A 22,096-nucleotide genomic window follows, 5' to 3' on the forward strand; every position below is an offset into this window, starting at 1 on the left:
GGCCCCACCCTGCACATGGCTTTGAGATCCTTTATCCTAGCAGGATTCATCCAAGAATAAAAATTCATTTATGCTTATTTTGCAAAGCACTGGGCTTCATGTGACTCATGACTTTTACTGAACTCCCAACAACAGATCTTTTAACTGAGATCAGGATTCCCATTTATGAGGTGGGGTGGGACATGCCGCAGTCCCATCAGCAATTGAGTGGCTAGAGACTAAGCAGACTTGTGAATCCGAGAGCAACCCTACCCCCCTTTTCTAAAACTGACTTGAATGGAGTGGGATTGAATTGACAATCTTGATCTCATCATGATTGTGCTAGATCAGTTAATATGAACATCAACAGATTTCTGGGTTATAAAAATAGATGGAGTCCTGCTAGGCGTAACTTCTGTTCCTTTGCACAAGCCTGAAGCAGCAGGGAGAATGTGGTGGAGGGAAGGAACACATTTGTCAGTTTGTGGTCATTGCTTGAGGTAAACCAGCTTTTTATACTTTTCAGGGGTCCGTTTTATATTTATTAAAGTCAAAATATAATGTTTTAAAAATGGTTCTTCTAAAATACAATTATGATAGACTAAGTAAGACCATCCCTCAATACTTGAGGTAAAATTTTAAAGGTCAAGCAGAATAAAGTCACTAAGACCAGTATGACTGAATCTAATCTGAAGCTGCTGGTGTAGAAATTTTCCACTTTCTTCTTGTGTGTGTGCTGGCGACACAGAACAGGCCTTGGGTCCTGGGGGGACTTGTCCAGGAACCTATCCCCAACTATGCCACATGGAATTGGCCATTCCTTCCTTTCCACTTTGTGTGCCCGCTCATGCTCTGTTTATCAGTGTAGTTGGTTATGTGTCAGTCCTCTGCTAGACTGAGTACACACGTGGTAGAAGAAAGTCCTGTGTGGTGCGGCATCCTCGGGACCTATCTTTCTGCCTGGACATAGAGATTACCACCAGTGGGCATGTGCTCCAGGGAGGAAGAAAAGAAGGAAGGAAGGAAGGAAGGAAGGAAGGAAGGAAGGAAGGAAGGAAGGAAGGAAGGAAGGAAGGAAGGAAGGAAGGAAAGGAGGGAGGGAGGGAGGGAGGGAGGGAAGGAGGAAAGAGAGAATGAGGGAGGGGAAGAAGGGTGGAAGAAAGGAGGGGGGAGAGAGGAGAACTGCAAACAAGACAATCTTGTGATCACTACTGCTTATGTGGACTTATGCTCTGAGATGTTAAAGCACATGCTGAAATCAAATTAGTCTTCCCCCAAAGTCTCTGAACTTCAAAAAGCTGAAAAAGGTTGCTATTTCAGTTCTTTAAACATGTAAAGTGGCAAGTATCAATAATTTTTCTGACAAAAAAGAGAAAAAAAGAATCACTTACTATAATAATTAGGGTCACATTTGCAATGATATAGACTCTAAAGCACAGAGGGCTCTGTCCATGAATTTTTTTGAATGACACTAAGTCATGCTAATCAGGCCAAGCCAGGTGGCTCAAACTATGAAGATGAAGGCTACATGAATTTCTGCACAGTCACAACATCTGGCTTTCAGGAGCAAAATCACCTCTAAGATAACCAAATATGTAAATGCATCTCTTTGACTTTGGGATTGAGACTATTCAGTCACCCAACAGTTCTGATCCAACACCTTAGCAATGACCCTATACAGTTGTGCCTCTGTGTCTTCAGGGGGTTAGTTCCAGGACCCTCTCAAATAACAAAATCCATTGAGGCCAAATCCCTTACATAAAATGGAATTGTATTTGCATATAACCTACATACATCCTCTTGTATACTTTAAATCGTCTCTACATTACTTATAATACCTAAATATGGAAATGCCATGTAGTAGATAATGACAAGAAAAAAACATATATGTTCAGTACACAGGCAATCATTGTAGGTTTAACTACATAGCACATGTAAACAACAATGTAACTTTTTTTCTGAGTATTTTCAACCCACAGCTGTTGAATCTGTGGATGGGAAAACTGTGGTTAGGGAAGGCTGACTGTTACACAGTTTTGCTAACACAGTTCCTTCACAAACCAAGTAAATAAATTTGACATGATTTTTATTTGTCCCTGTTGATTTTGTCTTCTATTCTGTTTCAGGAAGAATTTATAAGCTGGCATTTCCTTGTTGAGTGATACATTGTTCCCTACAGGCAGCTGTATCTAAAGGGATAATATAATCTCCTGTGCATTGCAAACAATTGTAGCCATAATGGGGATAAAATTCACAACAATAACAGATTATTTTATGCAAGTGAGAGTAAAAGTTGGATTCATTTATAAATTTCCTCTGAAATTTCAAATGATCGCTTTATCAAAATCTAAAACAAGGCATAGAATAATGTATTATCTAAACAGGAATGCAAAAAAATAATTTAGGAGGAAAAAGCTAATAATACTGTTTATTCATGGTATCTTAAACTTATTGACATATTAAAATAATACCTCTTTCTCCTCCTCTGTTTTCCCGTGAGTTTTGCTATAGTTGATAGGAGCATCCCAACCCTCTTGATCACAGAGAGCCTGATAGAACGCTGCATTGACCAAAATGCTGCTTGTTTTGAATGGAGAAGAGGAAGGAGTTGGAATAGAAGTGTTAGAGGAAGTTAGAGGTACTGCTTTGTCCAGGATTCGATTTTTTTTCATGCTTAAATCCAATGTGCCATTTTCATCCACTTCTATCTCGGCTCCCTGGTACACATAGGAAAGAGAAAAACATTTAGGCAGTTTGCAGTTACACCCTAGCCATGTGGGCTTTTAAGGGATAATTTTAAATGCAAGCTTTTATGTAAGTGTATCTGATTTTAAATCTAGCCTAAATCTTTCTAATTTGCTTTAGTTAATGTTCAATTCTTAGGCAGACTTTTAAAAGCAACCCCATTAATGAGCTTTGTGTTTCTGGGTTTAAACAAAGTAAGCCTAACATAAATAAGATGTTTCAAATACTAACTGTATGTCTACACCTATGATACATATTTTAAAATTTTAGCTTTAAATCTTTCTTCCTAGCCTACAGATTATCATTCCTGATTCCTCACTTAAAGCATTAATGCTTGACTTTCTAAAAAGACACAACATCCCCTTGCCCACAAATCACAATATTAATCGAACACGAGAAATACGCAAAAATAGCCAGCTGGAAGAGAATTTTTATTGGAATGTTAAATGAATATAAAAGTAACATTTTACCCTGGGTTACTTGAACCATAAAAGCTTTGTTAAATTGTGGGAGGCAGTTTGGAGGTAGCAGACGTGCAAACCATAATCCACTCTGGGGGCCTTTAGGCAGTAGCCGACTGAATGACTGCACAGGGTTGCACGGGGTTTCAGTTCTATCAAAAAAACTTCAGACAGGGAGGAAAAGGCAGAAAACTGTACTTGAACAACAATTAAAATTTAAAATTTTTTAAAAGACACATTATTTATAGTCTTTGGAAGCAGAAGAAAGGAAATAAAATGTTCAGAAATAAAGCTGATCTGTAATTTAAAAAAACTTCAGAATACAGGTGATTATTTTCCAGGTAGTTAGTATAAAACTTAAAACTAATCTCCTCACATTTCTTTTTAGGATAACTTTGGCTAAGTTTTTTTGTTTGTTTGTTTGGGTTTTAAGGTTCATGTGCCAACAAACGGCGCATTGTTTGGGATATTTTGCAGGTTACATGCCATAGGATGGTCTCTATGACTTCAGAAACTGTGAAAACTGCCAGGCAAATAACTCCAAGAATTTGGGGTAACATGCTTGTCATTTTCCTAAGTAGATCAAATGAATACCTTTCTGGTATTTTCTCCATCATCTGTCAATTCACATATAATGTCTGGAGAACTTCTCTATACTTTGTCATTTAGGCTGGCAAAGCAGGAGTCATCCTTGAATATGTCAGCAAGATTCCTAATGCATGTGCTCGTCAGTTACTTCCCAGCAGATTTATTTTAACTCTCCCAACAACCCACCCCTGCACAAGAGCTGCTTCTGAGGTGTGGGCCACAGTAGCTGTGCTCCCGGCTCACTCACTGCTTGTTCCTGATTTGGAAAATAAAGGCACCTCTACTGTTTGCTTGTTTAAACTGCAAAGTCCCTATTTTCAGTCTCTCAGTCTATGAAATAAATATGCTTTATTTTATTTGTGGGAGGTAAATACACGTCTAATATGTTTGTACTGAGATGCTTTGGCCATATCTTTCTATCCTTTTTAGTACATAGTTTAATCTCCTGTGATAGTTTTAAGCCCTGAATTTGACCGTACAGCTTATCTGGGATAATAACTTAGTAACCACAACATCTTATGCCATCTGTATAATATCAAATACATTTTTGTACCAGCATTAATAAACCTTAGTTACAAAAATCCAAGATGTTAACCATATCAGTGCCACGTGCTCTCTCCTTGATATAACAACCCATTCTGTTAGGAGCATATCAAACCAATTACTGGCTTCATAGCTAATGTGTAACTGTAGCAATGAAACAGAGCTATAGTAATCAAGTTTAATAACCAATGTAAAGTAAAATGCTGAATACTGTAGTTGCTGACATTTTTCATAGAAAAAAAACTTGGGTTAAGAATGCACAACCAATATTCACATAAAACTCCAGACCTCTGTGACAGATGGCTTAGGAAAAAGAAGCCATGTGACTGGGCTGCAGAGTTTTATAGTACAAAACCCATAAATAGTGCAGATTTGATCTTGCTGAAAAAATATCAATTATTCTAAGATAATACTAATATATATGTTTGTTTTTACAGAAAAAAGTTCCAAATAGTAAATTTAAAAAAATTAGAGTTGCTATGAGTATACATCTTGAGTAATTACATGCTGATTGAAAAAAAAAATCACTCCTAATGTTTAAAAGAGTTACTTTTCTATAGCCCAAGCCCCATCCGGCTGCTCCCAGCACCTGACTTCACTGGGAGAGAGCACGTTTGGGTAACAGGGTACAGATGGGCTTTAAGTGAGAGCACAGATGCATTGAACAATTACACACAGTTCCAGAGAAGGGTCCCTTTCTGCCCATAGATGGGTGGATCACACGTTTACTGCATGGATTTTTATTGAGAGCAGTATTGATAGACATCACTTCTCTCCAGTGCTTGAAAATCCAAATGGCAGGATAAAAAATTGGGGGGGGTGTTGAAAGGGGAGGCCATAGCAGGAAAAGAAAATAGCTCTACAGCTGAAATGGAGCCCCAGAAATCAAAATGTTCTGATTTCTCAAAGTACTCTTTGGGATCCATATTTTCATCACCAAGTTTACATTTTAGTTAGTGAGGGCAGGTGTAAGGCTAATGCTGCCCATGCACTTTCCAGCTCTGCAGCACATCAAAGACCATCTATCCACACCAGCCACTTTCAAGTTTTAGACATTACCTATGATTTATTATTCATTCACTAAGTTGCTGATAGAGCATTTAATATTTCCAAGCCACTATATTTTAGAAAAAAGAAAACTGAAAAACTACACTGTTTCTGCCTCCAAGGAGCTTATTTTATATACAGGAGAATTTTGTAGTAAAAGGTAATTTAATAAATGTGCTATAAATTATTAAACTGAGAATTGAGGTAATTATTCATTATAATTGCTCTCCGTACTATAAAATAAGAAGTGCCTCAGTTGTGCACTAACAGAGAAATGATTACTGAAATTATGCCGCATGTATTTAATGACACATTATGTGACCAGTAAAATAATAATTATGAAGACTTTGTAGCAACATGGAAAGGACATATCACCCATCACTGAAAGCGAGAAACAACATGGCATTTCCAATATGCTTACAGGTAGAAAGAATGGACAGAAATTTGTTTCCTGAAGAAGAAGAAAAAAGGAAAATACAGAAATGATTGTACTTATGTTTAGAGGATAGGTGTGGGGCTATTTCCTCCAAAATTTTCCAGGCAAATGACAATATTACATGTATTCAACAATTTAAAATTTTATCACACATTAAAGTTGGTGAAATTAAGAACAGAGAAATTATAATTTTTACCTTAAATGTTCTGATTATCAAAATTATTAATTTTCAAAACATTGGTAGGATAAGTCAACATTGTTTTCCTTATTTGGCAAGTTATCTATCAATACAAGAGAGGTTGCCCACCATCTTTTCCTTTTTGACTTGGCTAAAAGGCCTGCAAAATGAAATGCCCCTCAGGCTAGGTTTCAGCTGGAATTAGCCCCTCACTTTCATGTTTTTTTAACATTTTTTATTATTTAATTCTTGTTCAAGTACAGTTTTCCATCCCCCACTCCCATCCCAGCCCCCCCCCCCCTCGGTGCTCCCCACCTCCTTCCCATTTCCACCCGCCTTAGTTGTTCTCCATGTGTCCTTTATACTAGTTTCTGTGAATCCTTCCCCTTTTCCCTTGAAATTCTCTCCCCCCTTTTCATGTCTTGACTCATGGTCTTTCATTTTCACTTAAGAGTGTTGGTTTGGGAAGTACGTTTTTGTGCCTGAAAACAATCTAAAATATATTTTCAAAGCAGGCAGGGTATTAATAATAAGCAACAACAACAAAAAGAAAATATCTAATTCTTACTAAATAGTAACTGAGTATTAAAATTACTATATTAAGAGTATAAACTTATAAAATGTACTCAGTATAAATAGAATGATGGAATTCGGTGAAGTGTCTTCCATAAGGTACAATATTAAAACAAAATTTCCCCAAAATGTTTGTCTGGGAAAGGTATAAAATTAAAATAGAATGTCCTAAAAATTTTTGTCTGGGACTCAGAGTCATAGTCAGTAAAAAGTACTGGGGTGGGCCAGTAGTATAGATGCCACACAATGACAAGATGTTTAAAAAGATATGAAGTGAAACAGGTATCAATTCAAATTTCAGCTCCAACATTTTTTTATAGTTGTGCCACTAAAAAAAAAATTATTTAATACTCCTGTACCACTGTTTTTCATTTACAAAGTGAAACAATATTATGTGCTTTACAGAGTTTATAGAAAAATTTTAAAAGATTAATGTGGACAAAGTGCTTATTTATAGTGCCTTGTACTTAGTAGGCATTCACTTAATGACAACTAATACTAAGGATTTGCCCGTGTCTTTGTACACAGAGATAAAGTGTCTGTTATTAAATATCTATTTTCCCTACACATGTATTAGTAATTGATTCCTTGAGATCCTTGACCTGAGTCCCTTACAACATTTCACTCACAGTATACCATGTAAAGCGACGGAAAAGTCTGCTTTGGATTCTAACCATCCTGCAAGCTGCCTGGCTATTTCTGATATCAGGCAGCAAGAATGACGATGTGATATCATGTTGTTTCTAGGCCTTGTTCAAGCACAAAACAGACTTTGAACTTTAAACATTTCAAGCAAGTGTCATTTTTTGTTTTCTTTCAAGGCACACTGTACATATGCCACTTTGCCTGAACAGGTGGGGAAAACACCAAAACAAACAACAGAATGCTTGGCAAGCAGCAGTGATTAGGATAAAGATAGACTTTGAAGTGTTTCTACCTCTGTTGATGAGGGTGGGGGGAAGGAAGAGAAATGGGGAGTGTCTCTGACATGTGCTGGCACACGCATACACAGGGTTGGAGGAAAGCATTCAGCAAACTCAACAAACCAGGATGCTCACTCTGTGCCTGCCACCCATTTTGACTGAATTCTCTGCTCAAATCAGTAGCAACAGTAGCCGGACTAAAGGGGGTGTTTGAAGCTGTGATCCATGAATGCTTTACCAACTCATATGAATTCCAAATTAAAATGAAAGATATCATATAAATCTTAGAACAAATGAAAGTCTTAGAATCAAAAGAGGGCTCATACCACAGACAAAATTACTTTTAACTACAGCGTCTTGCACAAACAACACCCCCTTTTTTATTACAAAACCACACGCATGCAATTCTGTAGCATAACCATATCCCACTCAAGCATACCTTATGACATGTTAGGTGCAATGTTCCAATTGCTGTCCATCCCATGGGAGGCATTCACGTACCCTCCCAACCACATTCAAGCCTTACTTCTGCTGGACACTGTGTTATGATATCTACTAAATGATATTATTTTTTCTCTCGACTTGTTTCCTTAAAGAGGTATTTAAAACACATACAGGCAATTTTGGCAGTGTGGATGTGTTACATTCATGTCAGATTGTATTTTGATGAACAATCCCTTTAAACATTATATTCAGGATGTAATGAACTTGAGTTTGGGCAGTGATGTTAGCACTGATATCCTCAGTGAAGTGTTGGGAAGGAGCTGATGAATGGAGTGTTTTAGTGTCAGTTAGACAGCCTCTCGGGGCTGAGAAACTTCAAAAAGAAAAAAACACTCTAGAATATTCCTATTGTCCCTTATTGTTTTTAGTGTGTAGGAACTCAGAGTTCCCTTGCCTCTCTGAAAACAGCCTGTTTCTTTTATCTTTCATAAGAGTAGGGATTTTGCAAATCACAAATTCAGATTTCCCACTAAACTTGGAGACAGCAAAGAGCTTGCATAAAGCATGAAAAAATATATATTAGCTTCAAAAAGTGACCATGAAGGCAATTTTAAGGTTAATGTCCTTAGGCTTGATTTTAAAAAGGTTGTGACTAGGTAATATCATGATTGTAATTTTGTTCTCTTATTGGGCTCTGTAAGCTACTTCAGAGAATCTGATTATGTGAAAGAGAGGACTGTGTGGAGACAGAAGGAAAATAAGAAATTAGCTCTCACCCAAGTTCTTTTCAAGGTCTCTGCAAAGCCACCCATGCCACCCTTGAATGTGAGGAATATTACTTCTGGAAACCTAGCCCTCTACCTGGAACAACCCTTTTTCTTTTCTTTCTTTTTTTTTTCTTTTGCTTTGTCTGGTAGCTCCTTGAAGACAGGGTCTGTGATGGAATCTAACTTGGGCTTGAACAGTGCAATATAGCTAAATGTTTGGCTATAGAAGTCAAGATTAAGGAAAAGCTGTACGCGTCTGCATCCTTTTTTCTAAATAGGAAATTCAAGAGATCTATAGATTTTTTTTGCTACCAGTAATAAACATACTAACAACTTGCCATGGAGGAAAAATATTATACTGGAAAGAAAATCTGGCTCATATTCAGGGTGAAGGGGAAGATTGTTTATACTTAGTCCAATATTAGGTAAAAGGCACAGAGCAAAGTACAACTCTGAAGATAGAAATGGCCCACACTGGGCACTGGTTGATCAGAGGCCATTTTTCAGGGTTAATTACTTTGGCTTTCTCTCTCTTTTTTTGCTACAATAATTATTTTTTGTAGTTTTGGGAATTTACAAGGTTCTCTTCTATGTTCAGAAAATAGGATCCAACATGAACAGAATTCTACAGATTTTTAGAGTTGTGTGCAAATGTGCACCTGGCCAGATTCTGCAAAAAGTAGGTGTCATATTCATCCTGTTTTAACAATCGCTATGCCAAACAAGATTTTTTTCATGGGAAAATGGTTCTTAAAGCTGTTAGAAAGACAAACTCCTTCTAAAAGTCTGTGTACTTTCTGTCTCTTCCATCTCCATCATGACATCCACGATTTGGCTTCTGCAGTTAGGACTTGGTTGGCAGTTCGGAGGCTGAGTCTGCAGCAGAGTCCCTGTCCCTGGGCAGGTGTATCTGCTCCTTAAGGCAACACTGGCTTGCGGAGCACTCCCAACAGGAGAGTAAGAACAGACACAGGAAGTTGATCATCAGAATTTTCGAAATAAGGTAATTTAACATTCACTTATATGACCAGAAATGTATTTTTAAAAGAGAAGAACATATATTGATAAGGGACAATACTCTCAAATTTTAGTCATCTTTGTTTGACTCGCTGTTTGGCTTCAGCAATTAATAGAACATGGAGTATATTAAGGATAAATGTCAGAATTATGAGGAACAAAAATATCTACACATGCAAATGAAAAGCATTCAACCTAGAATCATTTACTCAAGTGATTTAACAGCATTGATGATGATAATATTGGTATTGGTATTTTTATAGAACAGCCTATACAAACAAACAATAAAGCACTAAGAAAAGATGTTTTAATATTTCTCTAACTAGCTGCATATCAGAATATCTCTTTAAAAAGGAAAAATTATTCAGGTTTTAATAATAAATTTAAAAATAAATAAAATTGCATTTTAAAGTACTCTAGATCATTTATGAAAATAAATAATATCTGACTTGGATTACTTTGAATTTGTATAACTTTATAGTTTTTTAGAGGAAGTGTTTTCTTTGTTGAAGAACCTCATTTGTTTAAATGTTGTTTTTGAGTGATTTTTGGCCACCAACTCTTCCTGGGGTTTACCTGGCTCAGATTTGTCCAGAATCTAATTCTGATTCTTCTGTCAAACGCTCTACAGCACTTCGCGTTCCCACTCTCCTGAAGGCCTGGCAGCCTCAGGTGAGCAGCTGACCACACCAGGGATGGGGATGCACTTAAAGGGAAAAACAGAGCTTTATCCTTTAATCATCCGAGCCTTGGGGTAAGAGTTTAACCCAAGGCATCTTCCATTTGAAGCAGGGTTAAAATCTTTTAACAAATAAGCCACTTTATTTCAGCTGGCTTTAGCCATACAGGTAGAAAAGTGAATTATTTTAACTGAGCCCTTTGTGTAGATAGGGCTTCCGGGCTCCCACTGATGGCAGGCACAGTCCTACTCTCACTCTGGGGAGTGTCCCTGTTACTCTGCAGCCTGATCTACCCAACTCCTCAAAAGGCAAGACAGCGAGGGTCCGTGTTTCTTGTTTTCATCAAGGTATCATAAACATGGATGTGGGCTTCTCATGGTTAGTCAGAAAGGAAAGGTTTTTAGAGAAATATGATTAACTTCAGGGTCTTCACAAACTTCACAGAATTAGATTTTGGATTTGAATGCCCTAAGTCCCCTTCAACCATCTTTTGTTGATTTAACCTGTCCAGGTTTTATTATGTGTCCTTTGCGAATACTACAACAACTTAGGCTATCCATCATGTGCACTAATAAAATTTCATGAGTTAATTTTGTACATTTTACAAGTCACTGTTTAATCAAATACTTCCTACATTCTTTGATTTGCAGACAACAAAAAGCCTCTATTGTTCAGAGTGATTTTAATGGCAATCCTCTTTTCTTGTGTGCCAAACTCCGCAAACAAAAAAACATAGGTTTGAAAGCTATAAATCTCCCGAAACAGGCTCCATTGTTCACTCTTCCCCAACTTTGGATATTCGACCTTCAAGAAAAGCGACCGTTTCACTCCTCCGTGAACCCACGCTCATCCCTGTCAATGCACTCTGAGCCTCTTCCTAAGAGAAGTAAGGGATGTGCTTCAGGGGTGGAAGCGGCATGGTAGTGAATGTGGTTAGGAACATGAAAGGCAGTTTATTCTCACAGTTCAGTCACTGGCCCACCCTCCAGGCTCTTGGACTGGCCTACCTTGGCATGCAGGCTCTGTGGTTTGTTGGAGAGGATGTCTGCAGCTTCCCTGCAGCGGGTGGAAAGGTTCAGGATGGCAGCAGCTGCTGCTATGTGGGTGTCTTCACTACATTGACCGTAGCTATAAGAGCTGGCACGGCAAGGGCTCTGTGTGTGGGCGCCTGCACTAGGCAGTCGATTAGGAAATTTCCCTGGATTTGAAAAATGCTTTGCTGTTGAAAAGAGATTTGATTAGCAATTGCATGTACATGGTTTTAGTCATTAAATAGATTTGTTTTAAAGATATAACTTCTTGCATTAAAATATGTGAAGAATAAATTAAAACATGATCCATTATGCACTGGTACATTAAATGAAGGTTATTCAGATTGATTTTCACAGAAGTTCACAAATGATGTGGTTGTTGGGAAAAATGCATATTCTCCTAATATTTTTTTGTATTTATACTTCTTATGACAAAACCTTCATAGCTAATGTTATGGGGCAGGTGCATTGGCAACATTTGTGGCAAAAATTGTATATTAAAAACCACACTAAAGAAGACACATCAGGGACTGCGGAGGCTTAAGGCTTGTACATCTCTAAGCTGTGTATGTGTGAGGACCACTATTCCAGCAGAGGAAAAAATATATCTTTTCAATATTTGTTTTCACAATATCAAGTTATATTTAGATATGAAATTGCATTTTTACTATTTGATACACAGGTTTGCTTTGTAGCTAAACCAGTAGAAGTTGTTCTCCATCCAACTGTATGGAACTAAATAGATGGCAGAGTCTTTAATGAGCTGGCATTTTGCATATTCAGGTAGAGTAGGATGAGTAAAGGACAGAGAAAATGTTCTCAAGGTGAACAGAAAGGCAATTTAGATGTCAAAGCTGAGTTTCTGTTTTATGTTTCTGTTGTGGGTACCAAGGCATTGCTGAGAGATAGAATTAAACATATTTCTCTTTACTCTAGGTGTTTATAAACATCACTCGAGGTTATGGGAAAAACACCCAAGATTTAATGCAGGATCTTATAAAAGCATTTAGGTATTATATCACTGTAAATATTATTTATTTTAAATATTTTATTATTTTTTTCATAAAATAAAATTTGAAACATTACCAAATGTTATCCCTATATAAAAATACAAAAATGTCACTGAGTATTTCACATTTCTAAGCCAACATTTATATAAGTATATAGATTTTCTCTTAATAACTAGCTTTACCAGAATTAAACATGATCATATTTTGCATATTTTTAATAAAACTATATGAAACTGTACATAAAATTGTGTAGACAGATACCAATTACAGGTTTTCAGTGGTTATTTATGTTGGTTGGGACCTATTTGGGGGTATGAATAGGTAAAATATCTTTTGGAGTATAATGTACTTGTTGATGGGCAGACTCCTTTCAAGTTTGTTTTTAGCCATTGTTGGGTTTTATACAACATTCTAGTTCTTTAAAAGACAAGATCGATATCTCAGAATAAAGCAAAATTTTGTGTTCTAAGAGCACTCAGCCTAGGTAAGTAGGCATGAGATCAAAGGAATTCTGCAGAATTACAGAATGTTGTATAAAATTCATGGTCTAAGCAGGACTCAAAGTGGGAAATTACTTCACCTATTCCCTTATGATTCAGTTACCATAATGCAGAAATCATTCCTGGTTTGATTGCCAATGTTCACTTTCTCTCCTTTTCATTAGAATATTAAAGAATAAACAACTTAAAAATGCATTGGTAAAAATACCAAGTTTTATATGTTATAACATCTTTGAGTTATGACTATATCATCTATAAAGATTTGTTAGCATTACAGTATTAACACATTTTAAATGTTTCTATATAAATTCTTTTGTGAATAAACACCTCCATAGCCACACAATTTTTTTCTAGTAACATCTTGATTTATAAATTGTGTTTCCTAGACTTTTCCCTTTTTCTCCTACTTTCAGTCTGAACACTTTTTCTGAATTAAGTAATGTCTTAAGTAGTATTTCAATGATTTACCTATTAATTACCATAATTTTATTATGAATCAAAATTACTTTATTTGAATAGCTATTTCAGTTTTTGATATGTTTTCTTATTAATGATTTATTAAAACATAGAAAAGTGTTCATTTGTGCTTTTTAATTTATATTTATTTAGCTAGTTAATTAGTTTAGTTTTCATTTTTAATTGAATTTATTGGGGTGACACTGGTTAATAAAATTACATGGGTTTTGCGGGTACAGTTTTAAAACACATCATCTGTACACTGTATTGTGTGTTCACGACCCCAAGTCAAGTCTTCTTCCATCACCACTTATAACCCCTATACCCTCCTACACCTTCCTCCATACCCCCTCTCCCCTCCACACAGTATTCAATATATTAATACCAAGCCCAGCCAAATATGCATTAAGTATTTCTTTAGAATTATTATATTTAGACTCAACAATGGTACCATACTTGTAGAATAATTCATCCATTAACTAATCATCCTATTCAATGTAACTTCATGTAAAATCAGTAATACAAGTTATTTTATTTCATTGTCCAACATGTTTTCTCTTCTCTCAGCAGTAAGTAGCATATTTGAGTACACACTCCCCCAACACACACATACACAATGTGCATATTTTTGGGATAAGCATTAGAATTCAAAGCTTACATTCAGGAAAGGGTGGTGTTTTTTGTCCTTGACTTGTTTGTATGAGGGGGCGTTTACCAAAAACCTGTGCATCAAAGCTGGCATAATCAAATGGCACTTTTCCAAATTTCTCTTGATCTTTTGACACCGTGGCTCTGGGAGAGGTGACGGCTTGTGATCGGAAATTGAATTCTAACTGCTTCACCAAGCTTGTTCTGAAGAGTTCAAAAGAAATATGGTAAAACTACTGGTGAGCATATTAGCATCAGAATTTAAAGCAGATCAGATGTGTGGCACCTGGGGGTACCCACAGAGACACTTCACTGTGGGAAAGAGCTATAGTAACGGCGAACAGAGCACAGTGCTCTGCACCAAGAGAAATAAGACACAGGGAGGCACTTTGGGTTCTGGGGGGCTAAGGTGAGGTTTCATTTTATGTGTCTGAGTCTCCTAACAGCAAAAGAGAGATGCACAATCTTCCATTCATCTTATGCAGATGCCATGAGAAGCAAATATTTGATGTGTGTTAGCACTTTGAGCTTCTCAGAGAAAAGTGCCATATAACTCTTATCAGGGCACTGACAAGACGTGCCTCTTCTGCTTGTTAAGGCTGTTAATCAAGTTAGCAGTGAAAAGTCATGATTGTATCTAGTGCAGGAAAGATATTATATTTGGTTCAGAAGAAGAGATACTGAACACCCTGCCCCACTCAGCAGAACTGGCAGGAGCCTAACATCTAAAGAGGCAGCATAGGCACCAGAAGATTGAGTCCTGAATTGTGAGGGTTTTTTAGACTTTTCAATTGTCTTGATAACTTCAGTCTAAATGTTTTGCTAATTTAAATATTATTTTAAATAGTATTTTAATATTTTAGCTATTAAATTTCCATCATTTCAATATAAAACTAAATTACTGTGTTATTGTAGCTATCAAATTTTTTCAACAAAATTATTCCAAACTAAGCTAAATGTGAATTAAATATACATTTTTTAATTATGGTATTTGAAGTAAGCAAGGGCATCGAATTTGTGTAGTACCAATTACAGCTGACAAGAATACAAATGTTGTGCTATGGTTTAATGGTAAAAGAACATAAATGAATATACAAATTCAGAATTTATCTGTATATGTGTATATATGTGTGTATGTATATGTATATACATGTGTACATATATATAAAAATAAAATCTTTAGTTTTCTACCAAAACATGTCTGACTCATTAGAATATAAAGGTTTTGATGGTATTTCTCTGATTTGCTAAAAAAAATTTAGCTGAAACATAAAAATGTTTGAGAGATTAGTTAATCTTGTTATTGTTTATGTAACTTGGTTTATATCCATTATTTGCACAAATGTTCTAGTCTAGAACAATATTTATTTTTTAAGAAATGAGCAAAATAAAATGTAATGCTATGTCTGATTTGATAAATAAACTACTTAGGGAAAAAGTAGAGAATGCATAGTTCTAATACTAACTAAGAATCTTATAAAATTTTAAATTGCTAGTTATTCAGCAAAATTTATGTACTTGACATATATTCTTCACTCATGTGATTTGAATACCTATTTGACTCTTTTGATTAAATTCATAGAAGCAAATATTAAGAGATGTCAAATCTCAAAAGTATTCCTAGTACCTATCTTACATTTCAGTGTTTCAGTAAAACAATAGATTTGATCACCTGTTTTAGTCCTGAAATTACTTTTCTTATGTATACAATTTTTGTATTAATAAATGTATAACTTCATATTAAGTGTCATCATATATAATTTACTAATTAGGTATAAGTATGGTCTTTTAAACTACCAGAGATTGTGAAGTACTTAGGACCAATAGGATTATTTCATTAATAATTATCAAGTTAGGTGAAACAGAAGGATGAATATACAATATCACATACTTTAAGTGGTATGAGTGATTTATGATGTCATATTCTCTGTGAAGAAAGGTCAAGTTAACCTAAGGAAGAGCATAGCTGACCAGTGAAATAGGTTGCACTTGGTGATGCAGAATTTCAATTAATATATGTTATTGTATAGTTTATTTCTTTTAGATTTATACATATTATGTTAGCTTTGCACACAGATTAGTTTCAAGTGAAACTTCTGGAGGGTCTAGAAGTTTATTTAAGTGGCAGTATGATCAACTGGACCAGCCTCTCAGATGGACATTGGGAGCTGAGAATGAAGGTCAGGCCATAGTGAACTAGCATATGAGAGGCGACAGACCCATTGTGCAGGAGCATGGCAAGAGTAGAGTGTCAGGGACATCATGGGAGGGCCATACCTGTGAACTTGGTCAGGACACTGCCCAGTTTGGGGAGAATCAAGCTGATTTTTGTCTTGGGACATTGCCAATTTTTCAGCTGCAGCAATTGGACAACCTGAAAGACTGTTTTCAAAAAAAAAGAAGAAGGATTTGTGTTAAAAAGATGCTATAGTTTTCTCTGGCATGTACCTCATAGCATACTTGGCACACACTAAATGTTAAGTCATATTAATAGTTCACTTAGCACCATTCTCATACTGAGAGATCCCAAAGGGTTTTACAAACTACAGTGTCAACATTTGTCCCTCAACTACATCTCAGAGGTGGTAGATAAAAAAAACCTCATTTTTAAAATCAAAATGTTATGTAAGAGAGAAACTATTAAATTATTCTGAAACTTCATAATATTTTAAGTGAAACGTGCTTTCTTCAGTTGCAATGTATCCAACCAGAGGTGTTGTGATGATAACTCCATGATTTGTGGAATTAGGAAAGTTTATTTAGGTCTTTAGAAAAATGTAAGGAACTTTGTGGGATGTCTTAGATTAAATTCAAAGAATAGAATATGAATGTTTCTGGCAATGTGGTTATGAATCAAATAGTATCTCCCGACCACAATATCTACACCTAATATAAAGTACACATAAAACATTGGCATTTGTGCCAAAAATATTTACACAAACACAATACATCTGTATATAAATATAAATATAGATTCCAACTAACTTAAAACATGTTTTAAGTTAGTTGGAATCTCAATGAGATGAATGTCCATGAAGTGTTATAATGTTTAGCTTCAACCTGATTTATAGTCAAAACTGCAGTATATTGAAACCCTTTTGGTGCCTTTTTTAATGCTTATAGAATGGGGTTAAGGATAAGTCCTAAGCAATCTTTTCAACGTCATAACTGCCACGGTGAGGTTCTAAAGCAAAAGAGAACATATTTTACTTGTAGGACTAAATGAATGTATAACCCTAGTCTTCAAATTTAATGTTTTCGTTAGCATAATTGACTGCTAAATGAACTTTAAGAAAGTAAACAGTGAGGTCACTTTTTTGTTTACTTTGCACAAATTGAGAATACTTCTTATTCAAGTGGTGAGGGATTTGATATGGATGCAGTGACTTGGATAACACATTCTGAGTTTCTTATTCTTTTGGTGGAAAGTGACTCACTTCTTTTTGTAATATAAAAGGTTAACAACTCATGACAATTACCTCCTGTGGGTGTTGCGGTTGCTGTTCACGTGCCCCCTTCCTGTGCATCCTGGGGTGGGACACTTGAGCACATTTTCATGCATGGCAAGAACTACGCACAAAATATCACATAAAAGAAAAAGGCAGCATACCATAAATACATAACACACTAACAAATTGATTTCTCAATTTTGCATTCAAATAAATTTAGTTACTGAATCCATCATGCTCCTTCCCCATAGTTATTAGGGTTGAAGTAAATGAGCATTTAAGGATTTCAAATATTAAATTCAGCAAGTTTGTCCAAGTTTTGGGTTTCCTAAACTTCATGTTATGGTGTTATCATGACTTAAATGACACTATTCTGCTTATGTTTAACTTAAACTGAAAGGCCCATAATCTTATTATATGCATATGTTTTTCCTTAGAATGAAAGAAAAACATTACTTGTCAAATAGTAGTTCTATCTTTTTCCTACAGTGTGAAGTTCTCAATACAGTCTGCTTTACTTTCTAAGAGATATTATTTCGATACTTTGCCCATCACTTCCTGCTCCTCATTGCTACTGTCATTTAATTATTGGTGAAAGAGTATGGTTGAAGCAATCAGTTTGAGAAATTGCTAATCCAGCAACACAGTGCTGAGCTGATTTTGATTTGCAAAAAAAATTTTTTTGAGAAGGGTGATGTTGAGGCATCTCCATCACTGTGATTTGTACAACCCAAGAAGTGTTTCAATAAGTAGGTTCAAAAAGTAGAAGATATAACACAGAGATACTTGAAAATTTAGAAGGCAGTCTTTTCCTTTTCTTTCAGTTTCCTAGCTCACAGTGGGCATGTAGGTGGGGAGATCAACTCAGTTTTGCTCTTGCTCATAGCCCTCAGCTCCTGTAGGATGTCCTGGGACAACATCACAGACATCACTTGACCCTAAGTGCAGAGGCAGGTAGGGAGGACATCAGTGAAGTGATGCACTTTCCATATTTAAATGATGTACTGAAGCTAACACTCCATGTGGGCTTAAGGAAGCCATGACTCCAAGTAAGAAAGGACTATGCAATCATACAGTGTATTAACCATGACTTTTGTTTTCTGTATTGTGATACTTTGACATCCAGGGCCTGGCTAACCCTGGAGAGACTACCCCTCTCAGGGCTACCTAATTCCTAGAGATAGTAAACACTTTTCAGATGCAAACCACCCAATTGTGAGCCCATACCCAAATGCCTCTTTCATTAGGTTCTGGTACTACAGAATAATCTCAACCCTCCTTAATCTTCCATGGCCAGGTATGACACAACCGCAGACAGACCCTAAAACTCAGAGCCCACCGACAGAATTCACACCAGACAATCTTAAGTCTGCTTACTCCGATCCTTCCCATGGCAAGCACAATAAGGGCTCTTGCCCACAATTCCCCCCTCACTCTGTCCCCTGACTGGTTCTGGTACTTTCTAAAGTAGCCCTGCCTGGTGAGGCCTGCCCCATTCTCTCGGGAACTATGAGTAGCAAATTATCTTCTCAATGTGAGTCATCTCCTCATCTATTGCCCTAACTCTACCCACATTTTCTATTAGCACACTAATATATATTTTAAACACCAGGCTAGATGAAAATTATCTTGATAAAATTAAAGAAAGCTTTATGCTTCCATTATTAGTTCCAAATTAGAAGAAAAAGAGGATAACATTGAGAAGTGGTGGAATTTATAACAAGGCACCTACTTCCTTTAGGGCTAAGCAGTACTCACTTTCCAAGGGAACCCGCACTTTGTGGGGGCACCCTGAAAGGCTGCGGTGGTGGGGGTAGAGTCCTGTCACATGTCCTGTGCCATCACACCCTGGGATGGGGCACTTGGTCTCCCTCTTTTCAAGCCTTGGTGAATCTACAGAGAAATAAAATTGACAGACTAATTGGGTTATTCTTCTTTCCCTTCCCTTTCAATAGAGTGGCCTTGGAGGGTGACATTCTCACTTTATTCAGTTTTATCATAAACATTCTTTTCACATTACCTTGAATAAAGACCTCTAACTAAGACCTGTGGAAACATAAAAAGTGTTTTCAATTTTCTTGGTTTCCTAAGCCAAGGCTGATACAGGGCAAAGGAGTGTTAAAATACAGAGATGGTTTCAAGTTGTCATGTCACAGACTTGTAGTCAGAGCCTCATTATGAAAAAGCAATTGCATAGGATACACAGGCTCCTGAAAAGAAAAAAAAGTGAGAATAAAGAAAGAAATTGTTTAAAGCAAAAACTGTCTCCTATTGAAGAAGGCTGGAAAAGGTCAGGTTCAAAACTACAAAACAAAAAAGCCATCATATCTGAGAAAGATATCGCTGGCCTTGTCACTCACAAAGCAGGTGGCCCCAGGCTTCGGGTCCCAGCGGCTGCTCCTGGATGTGTGTGGAAACTGCTTCCACAAGAGTTACAACAGGGAATCAAGAATATCATCTTGTGTGGCGCCAACCAACAGGCAGGCTGCTGAGTCCCAAGTTTCCAAAACACCAATGGTTTGCCATTTTGGATCAATATGCAGGGGCTACAGAAAAGGAGCTGCAGATTCTACTCTGAATGCAAACTAAAAATGAAGGCAACAGGAAGAAGGTTTGACAAAGAAACATTCTTGTGGGAGACTTGGAGAAAATGGAAGTACAAAGAGCTGGAGGCCGCCTTGAGTGGTCTGAGAGCGCTGCCAGGAACTCGAGGTGGGGGTGGGGACCCCAGAGGCAGCCAAATAAGGAACAGGGACACTGTGTAAGTCATTTTGTCAGTCTTTCATAGACTGCAGCCTAAAGGGGGAAGGTTGAAGACAACTCGGGGCTTCAACCTCCTGGCACACACATCACCAAAGGTTAAAGCGTTATCTAAATGTATAAAATAAACAAGAACACGAATAGTCACAAGGTTAGAGCTAACAGAGGGCTTCTTTAGAATTTTTGTGTTCATGACTGAGATGGTAGATGAACTTAAATGCATTGGTATAGCCCAAATTGCCCCCTCACTGGTGCATGGAATGATACACCAGTCACAGGGACATGGCTGTCACTCAGCCTTCAGGCATTTTTAGGAATTGGAAGTAGAGCCCGAAGGGGCCTCAAGAAAAAGGACCTGAGGTGGATAGAGGCAGCTGCAGGCTGCTCAGAACCTGAAGCATCAACAGGAATGAACACACTTGGTACTAAGCGCAAACATAATGTATAATTCTCACTAAAAAGCTGCTGGTGATGGGACCGGGGGCAGAAGTCTGCCTGGGGAATGGAGAGGGCACACATGTTCCTCTCCGTGCCTGGCCCCAGGAGCAGGGTGGTGTGCAGCTGGCTTCAGGGGGGTAGACGGTGGCGTGCAGGCACAGCTCTGTGAGAGGTGCCACTCCAGTGGTTGGATTATACATGGTCCTGGGAAGATGAGCACAGCAGGTTGAATGTACTGTGGTTATTTGGGGTCATGGTTTCAGCAAAGGGGAGGAACCAGGGATCCTTCAAGCTGCGATACAGGGAGGGTGGGGAGAAGGAGGGAGGAGCAGAAAGAAAGCTCTAAATTTTAAGTGAGAAATGAATAGCCACTAGATAGGAATGCCTTGAGTAGCAGGCATTTTTGTTTCATGAGAGACAGCACTTAAATGCAATGATAAAGAGAATATACTCTGTTTTCTGTAAGAGATAAAAAGGCATATTAAGAGCTTTGACATATATTCTATGATTTTTAAGGATATAGATTTTATTTAATTCAAAAATGTTGTCTAATTTCAAGTTGATTTGGGCATGTACTGTCTGTAAACTGTTAGTCAAATTCCTGGAAGTTTGATGCTAGTGAAATTAGGAGGTTTGACACTATGTGGGAGTGAATTAGAAAAAAGGAGAAGCAATATGTATTTTGGTGCCTTTCCTCTCCTGGATCTCATCCAGGTGAGGACACATTTCTAAACCACACTAAAAGGTTTGGCGTCGAGTGTTTCTCCTCCTTGCCACACTATTTGTCTACAGGAAGCCAGAGAGGGTGTGGGAGATAAGGCAGGGCTGGCACCTGACCAGGTATGGTCCACTGACAGTCCATCAGGCACCTTTGTCTGCCAGGCTCTTCTCTGTGGGTGAAACAATGATGCTGATGAAATGCTCTATAGGGCAGAACCTGTTCACAGGATAAGAAGCCAGAGCTCCAGTGACTCACAGGCCCCCTGGCTCCCCTTCTTTGATTTTCTTTGTGAAATGCTGCATAATGACCTTATACCCTGGTGACCTGATATACTGGTTTGTCTGGGACTGTCCTATTCACACCTGATATACATGTTCGACTGTTCATATCACTCCCCTTCATCCTAGTGCCCTATGCTGTATAATAAATTACATGATGACTCTACTTATATTGTGGCCTAAAGGCTCACTAGATGCTTGCTAGCAAAAAGGATAGCCAAACTTTTTATTTTTTTAATTTTAGAATTGTTGACTCATTTGAAGGCTTGGATAAAATGATATTTTAAAATCTTCCTGTTCTCTCATTAACAGTAGTCACATGCCCATCACATACAGAAAACTAGGATGGTATTTGGAAGAGCATGACTATCATTTGTAAAAAGTGTTGACTTGGAAGCATGGAATGCATGCCAGAGAAAAAAGT

General features: G+C 37.2%; 1 protein-coding gene across 2 annotated transcripts in view; it reads right to left on the minus strand.

Moving 5' to 3' along the window:
- Positions 1-22,096, minus strand: part of ST18 (ST18 C2H2C-type zinc finger transcription factor) — a 157,640-nt gene that overhangs the window by 35,295 nt on the left and 100,249 nt on the right. For both annotated transcript variants that reach the window (XM_037038670.1, XM_037038669.1), the window contains exons 10-15: positions 19,234-19,368; positions 17,506-17,596; positions 16,304-16,408; positions 14,037-14,230; positions 11,389-11,600; positions 2,451-2,696 (exon numbers count right to left, since the gene is read on the minus strand). In XM_037038670.1, the coding sequence (XP_036894565.1) occupies positions 2,451-2,696; positions 11,389-11,600; positions 14,037-14,230; positions 16,304-16,408; positions 17,506-17,596; positions 19,234-19,368 (983 nt within the window). The remainder of the gene's footprint in view (positions 1-2,450; positions 2,697-11,388; positions 11,601-14,036; positions 14,231-16,303; positions 16,409-17,505; positions 17,597-19,233; positions 19,369-22,096) is intronic.

The sequence above is a fragment of the Sturnira hondurensis genome, unplaced genomic scaffold, assembly GCF_014824575.4.
Source record: "Sturnira hondurensis isolate 20B ecotype Veracruz unplaced genomic scaffold, ASM1482457v3 Scaffold0024805, whole genome shotgun sequence".
Taxonomy (NCBI): Eukaryota; Metazoa; Chordata; class Mammalia; order Chiroptera; family Phyllostomidae; genus Sturnira; species Sturnira hondurensis.